We start from the raw sequence: 9793 nt of genomic DNA on the forward strand, positions 1-9793 counted from the left end.
AAGCGCTTCACAGGAGGCTCCCAAGCACTGAGGATGTCACCTAGGCAGGGGACAAAACGTCTGCAACACAAATTCCCAGCTCGGCGAACAGAACCACAACAACAAGCACCCAAGCTACAAATCTTCTCACAAACTTTGAACCTGCATTTCTTTGTTTTAAGGAAAACAATGCCAGCTTCTCCAGTCTCTGTGTGGAACTGACTTTCATCACCTCTGGTAAGCATGTTCTGGTAAAAACACTTCCAACATAAGACAGTGACTCACATCCAAGGAATTCTCCTGGATTTATGACAGCTAGATGGGTAAACACAGCAAAATATTCACAGAGAAGCCAGCTTTCCTGCATCTGTTGTGGGCAAGTCTGTTTTTACAGTATGGAAAAAAGACCCTTTGTCCCACTGTATCTCTGCTGGTCATCAAACATACATCCATTCTCATCCCATTCACTGCACTTGGCACACAGCCCTGAATACTAAGATGTTTGAACTGCTTATCTAATCAATATCTGTGAGCTTTTTATCTCTACTTCCCTTTTTGGCAGTTAATTCCAGATATCCACTACCTCTGAGCAAAATAAAATGTTTCCTCAAATCCTCTCTAAACCTCCTGCTCCTTGCCTTAAAATGGTGTCCTCTGGTTATCGACCTCTCTACCAAGAAGGAAGATTTCTCCGATCTAACCTGTCTACGTCCCTCAGCAGTTTGTGCATGTCAATGAGACCTGCCCCTCGGCAGCCTTCTCGGTATGAAGGAAAACAACCCCAGCATTTCTAGTCTCTGTTCACAGCTGAATCACTCCAGCCGAGACAACACCCTGAAGAATCCCTTCCACACACCCTCCAGTGCAATCACATCCCTCCTGTAGTTTGGCACCCAGAACTGCACATGGTATTCCAGCTGTGGTCTAACAACTGTTAAATTCTTTATTCTTGTATCACTGCCTTGACTAATAAAGGCAAGTATGTCATCTGCCTTCTTAACCATCACATCCACCTGTCCAGCTGCCTTAAAGAGTCTATGGACCTGTTCAGAGCTGAAAATGTGTTGCTGGAAAAGCGCAGCAGGTCAGACACCATCCAGGGTACAGGAGAATCGACGTTTCGGGTATAAGCCCTTCTTCAGGAACCTATGGACCTGTTCAGCAAGGTTCCTCTGATCCTCTATATTTCATATGGTCCTACCATTCTATGTGAACTCTCTCACCTTGTTAGTCCTCCCAAAATGCATCACTTCACAGTTTTCAGGATTAAATTCCAGTTGCCTCGGTTCAGCCAATCTGATCAGTTAGGTCATCCTCAAAGGAATTATCCTCATCATTATTAACCACACCACCAATTTTCATGTCACCTGTAAACTTACTGATCATACCTCCTACATTCACATCTGGACCATTAACGTACGCAACAAACAGCAAGGGATACAGAACCAATGTAGTATGCCACTGGACACAAGTTTCCTGTTAATAAACAGTCTTTGACCACCATCCACTGCTCCCTGCCGATATGGAGTTAAGCCACAGATCAGCCATCATCTCACTTCATGGTGATAACAAGCTCAAGGGGCTAAATGGTCTACTTCTGTTCCTGCTTGAATTAAGCCTGAAGATATGTGTATAATGTAACGGCACCGAAACATGCCATTCAGCCCAACTCAATACTCCACACAAACCTTCTCCCACCCGTGGTCAATCTCATTCCATCAGCACAGATTCTAAATGATCAGTCGCCTGAAACGTGACCAATACTTACAAGGAAGGGACAGCAAGACACCATGTTTAACTCTAATTCTTTCTGTGTGCTGAAGTTGCCAGCTGCAGGGTTTAAATTGGAGAACACAAACTGAGTGACCACTTTGTTCGTCTCCTGCTGGCTCATCATATCAGATACACTCAGCATGTGCCGTTCGACTTTAGTTGGAGTCAACAATTCTGGGACATGGCTGGCCCCAAGGCTGCTGGAAGGAGTCAGGGCTCCACTGGATGACAGGCCTTGTAGATCCTGACAGCTTCCCGTAGATCTCATTGACAAGGTACTCAGGGACCCCAGCCCCTCTGTACTGACTGGCTGTACACCTTCCAAATTCAAGCTATTTGCCTGTAAAACACCAGTAGTGAGGCCCAGAGTGCTGTCTATGGTGTGCGACATGTCTGCAGTGGCTACAATAAGAGGATCTGAGGATTGTGCCATGGCATTGCTGTTAACAGAAACTGTTCCTCCAAGACTGGATCCCACAGAAGCAGCATCGATCGTCAGGATTCCAGAGCTCACAAGTGATATGTCTGGCGAGATGCTGACCGGATTGACTGGGACAGTGGTGAAGAGTGAGGCAATGTCCACGTTGCTAAGGTCACCTTGACTCGGACTTGTCAGCTCACTGCTTGGGGTCAAGGAGCCCGTCATTTCCAATTGGGAGAATAAATCTGAAACAGAGACAATTGGCAAATCTGTCAATTCAGCACAGACCTTATCAGTTCTATTTAAAACTAAAGAATGCAAGCAAGGAAGGAGGCCTTTCAGCCCATTGTAACTGTGCTATCCATTCATCCCACTCCTTCTGTTCTTTCCCCACAGCTCATGAAATATTTCCTTTTTAACTTTTTGTCCTTTTCTCTCCCCATGGAGTTACACCTGACTCTGCTTCTATCACCTGTCCAGGAAAGTGAATCCCAGATATCACTGCATCAGAATATTACATTTTATAGCATGCCCTGGTTCCTTTGCTAAATGCCTATTATCTGCTGAAACCAGCTTTCTAGCAAATCATACAACTAATGCAGTGGACAGCACTTTAAACTAAACAGTGTGTGTAATGACACAGAGCGAAGGCTACTTCTGAGCATTAATCTCTATCCAACATGACAGATGCAGTCCTACCTGTCCATGCTGTGAACACTCAGGACAGCCATGGAAATGACTTCAAGATCCTTTCCTCAGGGACAGAAAAAATTGTTGATATTGCTTTTTGGAGGATCCAGAGGAGCATCCCTTTACAGTACTTCAAAATCAGCAGATTTCAATAGGTCAGTATCAGGATGTCCACTGAAACAGGCCAGTGAGAGGGTACAGTTCCTGGAATCCTGCATTGCCTAGTAGCCAATGGCACTTAGTATTACCAAAGTTTAAAGCAGAGGTGTAGAGATGACCCTACCAGAGCTGATGTTATGCTGCTTCATCATGTGGGTCTTGATGCTGTGCTTAGAGTTGAAGAATTTGCTGCAGTTGGATAGGGGGCAGCGTGTTTTCACTTTTTCTGCATCTTCTAGGTGCTTTTTGGAATGGATGTATAGGCTGCTACGTGCTGAGAATCGAGCTTCGCAACCTGAGCATTTAAGAAATTTACATTATGCAAAAACAATCAGCCTTATGAACAAGTTAAAAAAAACATGAACAGCACAGAAACAAGTCATTCACGTGTTTATACATCACACAAGTCTCTCCTAAATTCTCTTCATATCGCCCTATCCTTCTATTCCTGACTGTTTATACAGTTTCTCTTAAAATGTATCAGCACAATTCACCTTAACCACACCCTGTGCTGGTGAGTGCCACATCCTCCCCACCCTCTGGAAACCACACCCTGTGCTGGTGAGTGCCACATCCTCCCCACCCTCTGGATACAGACTGCTATACCCATTTCACCTTAACCACACCCTGTGCTGGTGAGTGCCACATCCTCCCCACCCTCTGGATTACAGACTGCTATACCCATTTCACCTTAACCACACCCTGTGCTGGTGAGTGCCACATCCTCCCCACCCTCTGGATTACAGACTGCTATACCCATTTCGTGTTTACAATATTCCTGTTTTACTTCACCTATCACTCATCACTATTGCAATTTGACTCTGATGGTTACGTTTTTTCAAAAATATTATTTCCAAAATGCTTATATGCCAGAGGTGAGATGGGGAGGTTAATAAACCACACATCTGTTGTGCTACAAGGGTGATTCAAATCAATTAATTAGGAGTTGAAATTTAAATATCTGAAATAAAACTGGGGGAATAGAAGACGACAGCCTGCATTTATTGAAGGGTCAGTATTTCACAATACTTAATTTGAAGTCCAGTTACTTAGGTATTATGCAAGACTTTAAGATCAGCTGTGGTGGAGCAAACAGCCAGCTCAACCCAGACTGAAAACTGCATTTTAGCCCCACTGAAGCTTCACATGCCCAAAACTACTGAGGGAGTGTGCAATGTTACAGCTATTGTTGTTTAAGTGAAATGTTAAATTAAGCCCCTTCTCAGCCCCCTTCATGTAGCTATAAAAGATTCCCCAGCCCATGCAGGAGAATTCCCTCCCCTGAATCCTTACCAATATTCAGCTCCACAGCTGCACCCATCCAGACAGCTGGAGAGAATTCCATCACACACCTGTTTGAGGTCTTGCCTCTACACTTACAAGACCACTGGATATCTTTATTCAAGTTTATCAAGCACTTATTTGCACTGTTCATTCCAAGGGACTTCAAAAACATATAGCTCCTGAACCCAGTCAGACTAGCTCAGACCTACCTTCCACGGGACAAACAAATGGCCTGGTCCCAAGGTGAGTGATGCTGTGTCCCTTCAGATGCTCCGCCCTTGTGAACGATTTTCCACAGCCATCCACAGGACAGACAAACCTCCGATCATCTTCATGGGTTCTTGAGGGAAAAACAAAAACTACAGAGCTCAGCAATTTGTGATGACAGGCTAGGAAGTGACTGCACTTGATGCAGGTAACTATTAGACCTTGGTGGAGTTCCTAACGTCACACACAGTAAATGTATTAAGGCCTTAAAAGGTTGAAAGAGAAAATGGGAAATAACAAATGTGGCTAGCCAACACTAGGCTAGCAGGAGGCCATTCGGCCCATTTGCCGATGACTCAATCATGATTGATCTGAATAGAACTTTAGAATGTTGTCAAAAGAGTAAGCAAAAACTAAGAAATTTCAGGAGTTTCAGCTTGAGATGCTGTGCCTGAAATGAGAGATTTAGATCATAAAAGCGAGATTCATTTAATTTACCATGTATCTGTTGCAGGTGGGTATGAGTATTTTGAAGAACTGGGAATTTCCACAGTTTCTTGGCCAAAATCATTAAAACTGACTGGCTATTATGCTGCTGTCTGTGGGTGCTTGCTATGCGCAAATTGGAGGCTTTGCAACTGTAGTATTACGGTACTAAATGTAAAATTGGAAAAGTTCAGCTTTCGCATCCAGCCTGATGTAAACAAATGCCCTACAAAAACTGACATCTTTTTGGGCTTTTATTTTTACCTTTTGTGCCGTAGTAATTTTGACATGCAGGTGAATGACCAGCCACAGCCATCGAAGTCACATATGAAGGGCCTTTCACCTGCATAAGAAAGATTGTCCTTTTAAATGTCTGTGGTGCCATTTATTCCAGTTCAGCTAAAAATTTTACAGCATTCCAGCAGTTAAAATATAACACCCAGCAGAAATGATACAACACTGGGAAAGCATTCTCTAAATGCATCAAACTCAGAATATTTAGGAATTGTATGCGTTTTTCTGTGACCACAGGAACAACAACAGCCTATTCAAACCAGGCTTCAGTCGGGCACATTTTCTCAAATTGAAGAAAACTGTACAAGTGGAGGCCACACAAGTAGCTCTGATGCTTTCAGTTACTGAAAGCAGGAATTCTTTTGACAGGAGAGAAGCATCAATCCTTACAGCTGAACAGGTTCAAAATAGTCCTGTCACCAACCGTTACCCATCATGTGATTCCCTCAGAGGCACTGGTGAAGAATACAATAAGTCAAGAGGTGAACGAGACTGTTCCATAAGTTATCATCGTACCTGTGTGACTTCTCAGGTGTATCTTCAAGCGACAGGCTTTGTCATAACGTTTGTCACAGCCTGGGAAAGAACAAGTGAAATGCTCCTGATCTCGGAAGTGGGAACGGTTGTGAGAACCAAGGGCACTGATGGTAATGAATGTCTTCTCGCAACCTGCAACAGAGAATGGGTTTTGCCAAATTTAGAATAAAACACATGCGCCATCTCTTCCTCATCATGCCAGTAGCCCACATTTATACTGCAAAAAGTATTTACTTGAATTTCTCAGTCAAACAGTATCCACACAAATGGCAATACAATCGGACATGCATGCCTGGGAGCCTGCTATGGTAGCTGGTCACAGCTGACCAACGCAATTGTTGTCTCTCTGTCTCTCTTCTTTCAGGATGCCCCTTATAGCCTATCATTTTAACTGTGCTCCATGTCAAACCGTACTCCTCGAAATGCCATGGAACAATTGCTAGGTTAAACGAGTTACATAAACACATGCACTTGTTGCAAAACAACTCAATTTCAAGCCACCACTTAAGCAGGCCAACTGCTCTCTTAACATGAAATACAGAGGAGCTGAATGGCCTCAAATAATACAAATTTGAAAAACACTAAATGGATCAATAGCATCTCTACTGAGAGAAAAGGAGCTAGTGCTCCAGGTTAATGATTTATTCCAACAAAGGGTTATCGAGTTGAAATGGTACCTCAGTTTCTCTCTCCACAGATGCTGTCAGGCCTGCACTGTATTTCCAGCAAATGCAAAACTTTTGCTTTTGCGCTTTCTGTGGTGTATTTCTAGCGTTTAATAGAACACAGTGACAAGCCACTCAACCCAACCAGTTCATGCTAACACTTGTTAACAATTCTCATGAACCTCCTCCCACCATTCCATCGTAACTTCCCATGCGTTCCTATTTCCTGTGTTCATCCAACTTCACCTTGAATTTTAATTCTCTATCCCAAAGAGCTGTGGAAGCTTGGTTACGGAGAATGTTCAAGGCAGAAATTGTTTCTAAATTTTAAACGTATCAATGATATAGGAATAGTATGGTAAAATGGCATTAAAGTAGATCATCTTTGATCTAGCTGAAGAGTGAAATGGGCTTGATAGACCAAATGGCTTCCTTTTGCTCCTACTTCTTACATTCCTGAGTTTCACATTCCCTATTATCTGCATCAAGATCTTTCTCCTGAATAACCCATTGGAATAATTTGTGACTATCTTCTCTTTATGATCTCTAAATTTAGTCTCTGCCTCAAGTGGAAGCCACTTCTGTCTACATGATCAAAAGAACACTGAATTATGGGATTAAATCCTTCCTGTCCTATAAACATGTCCTCTCCATTCTCATGTCCAATTATAAGTAATTTCTTGAGAAAGACCATTCAAAAGCAGATGCCATCAGATGCCAGGATGCCATCAGTCCATCATGTCTATGTCAATGGTTTGAAAGAGTTGTCCAGCTCCTCTGTGTGCTTGCCCCACCTCAATATTCCCAAAAAATCTCCCATTCAACATATATCCAATTATCTTCTGGGAGAAGCTCAGAGCTAACACCTTTTGCGAAAAACAATCCCAAAACTGTGTATGATGAAGGGCACCTAATTTCACATCTGGAAGTGTAAAAAAAATTAGATTGTCCTAGAATCTAATGAGCAGAATTACTTGCTATCTACTTACTTGTCCCTCTTGAGATATTGAAAACTTTATCAAATCACTCCTGAATCCTTCCAAATTCCAGAATCCCAGTTGCTGGCTTAATCGCTACTTGTAATTAGACCTTTGCCGAGTCTCCGTAACAGTCTTGTATACACTCACTGTACATCCTCCACAGGCAAATCTGTCTTTCCCAAGGTATGTTACCAAAGTAGAGATGTACAAAATTATGGGCACAAAGGGAATTAAGGGTCATGGGAAATGGCAGGAAGCATCAGAGGCATATCTGTCAGTTTTCTTCAATGTTACTGTTATGGACCAGACCAGACCCTGTCAAACTATTTTAAGAAGGGAGCCTAGACCCTGACTTTTTATTATTTTAAAAGTAAATGTACTGTGTTCCAGGTGCACTTTGATTGGTCAAACTACTCGATGTTAAGCAAAATATTTAAAAACCATCGTTAAAATGCAATAGAAAGATGAACTTAAGAGTAACAACTCTACTGGAAAAATTAACAGAATAACAGATACAATTAACTATTACTAATTAACCGTTCTAACATGGCATAAACACATTCCTTGGCAAAAAGGCAAATGCACACAAATAGATTTTTTTCACAGGTAACCCAGCAGCAGAGAGAAACCCCTAGCCTCCAGCTGTAACCAAGACAAAGAAAAGATAGCTTCGACTTCTTCAAAACTTCAGCAGCTTCTGCCCTTTCAAGATTCCAACAGCAAGTGCACAAAGCTAAAAAACTAAAAATCCTGGCCTGCGAACACATCCATTGTTCCAGCTTTAAATAAAATCCAAGGCTTTACAAGCTGGTTATGGCTTTTTCAAGTAGACAGCTTGACATCTGTCTTAAAATCTTTCTTTAAAAAAAAAACCAGGACAAAGTAACCCATTAAAGCTACAGCGTCATGACTGTTACATGGTCAAAGGGCTCAGCTCCTACGTTTTATATTCTAATTTACTTCCTAAATCTGCATTTCATGTTGCAATTGTACAAAACTCTGGTGCGCACCTGGAGTTTTGCGTACAGGTCTGATCACTGTGTTATAGGAAGGATATGGAACTTTTGGAAATGGCTCAGAGGAGATTTACTAAGATGTTGCCTGATATGGAGGGAAGATCTTCTGAGGAAATCCTGAGGGACTTGAGGCTGGACAGGTGACTTAATTGTGACAGATATGATAATCTAACGGATAAATAGATTGGACAGAGAGCGCCTTTTACCTCGAGTGGTGATGGCTAGCATGAGGGGACATAGAGGTCTCACCAGCACCTGGTGAACAGGAGTAGGGGCATGGAATGACCTGCCTGCAACAGTAGTAGATTTGTCAACTTTAAAAGCATTTAAATAGTCATTGGGTAGACACATGGATGAAAATGGAATAGTGTAGATTAGATGGGCTTCAGATTGGTTTCACAGGTCGGTACAACATTGAGGGCCGAAGGGCCTGCACTGTGCTGTAATGTTCTAGTCCTCCAAAGAGAAAGATCAATATTTTCCTCGCATTCCCACATTAGTGTTTATTTTTTTAAAAATGTTATCCTTGGACCTTCACTGTTTCTAGGTTTTTACCATTTTTTAATACAGGACCTTCTTGTATTTATTTTAGGTACAAAGCCAATAACTACACATTTACCTACGTGGAAGGTAATGGAAATACATTTGCTACAATTTTGCTTAATCAATAGCCCTTCACAATTTTATCATCCATACATACTGATTATAATGTCAGCTAGAATAGTTAAGTGGTCGATTGTTATTTCTACAGATTTGATGGGCTGAAGAGCCTTTTTCTTGTGCTGAAGACCTCTTATAAAAGTTTGGTGTGAATATAAACTTTAATAAATGGTGACTAGTTGAAGATGATAAGACCATACGAAACAGGAAGAGGAGTAGGCCATTTGGTTCCTCCACCCTACTCCACTATTCACCATGTCTGATCTAATATTCCTCACATCCATTTTCCTGTCCGTTCCGCATAACCGTTGATTGGACTAATGATCAAGAATATACCTAACTCAGCCTTAAATATACACAACGACCCTACACCCACAGCTGTGGCAAGGACTTCCAGTGACTCTCACCCTTCAGAAGAAATTCCTCCATCCTGACACCAAGCCCCCTCTGTAGTCCCATTGCTGCCCCAATGTGTGTCCCTCCATCCCAATACCAAGCCCCCTCTGTAGTCCCATTGCTGCCCCAATGTGAGTCCCTCCATCCCAATACCAAGCCCCCTCTGTAGCCCCATTGCTGCCCCAATGTGTGTCCCTCCATGCCAACAACAAGCCCCCTCTGTAGTCCCATTGCTGCCCCAATGTG

General features: G+C 42.5%; 1 protein-coding gene across 2 annotated transcripts in view; it reads right to left on the bottom strand.

Annotated features, from left to right (window-relative positions):
- The window catches only part of LOC122558781 (zinc finger protein ZXDC-like), a 33110-nt gene that overhangs the window by 20451 nt on the left and 2866 nt on the right, over positions 1–9793 (bottom strand). For both annotated transcript variants that reach the window (XM_043707551.1, XM_043707552.1), the window contains exons 2-6: positions 5810–5962; positions 5264–5342; positions 4516–4646; positions 3147–3317; positions 1748–2418 (exon numbers count right to left, since the gene is read on the bottom strand). In XM_043707551.1, the coding sequence (XP_043563486.1) occupies positions 1748–2418; positions 3147–3317; positions 4516–4646; positions 5264–5342; positions 5810–5962 (1205 nt within the window). The remainder of the gene's footprint in view (positions 1–1747; positions 2419–3146; positions 3318–4515; positions 4647–5263; positions 5343–5809; positions 5963–9793) is intronic.

Source organism: Chiloscyllium plagiosum, chromosome 18 (genome assembly GCF_004010195.1).
Source record: "Chiloscyllium plagiosum isolate BGI_BamShark_2017 chromosome 18, ASM401019v2, whole genome shotgun sequence".
Lineage (NCBI taxonomy): Eukaryota > Metazoa > Chordata > Chondrichthyes > Orectolobiformes > Hemiscylliidae > Chiloscyllium > Chiloscyllium plagiosum.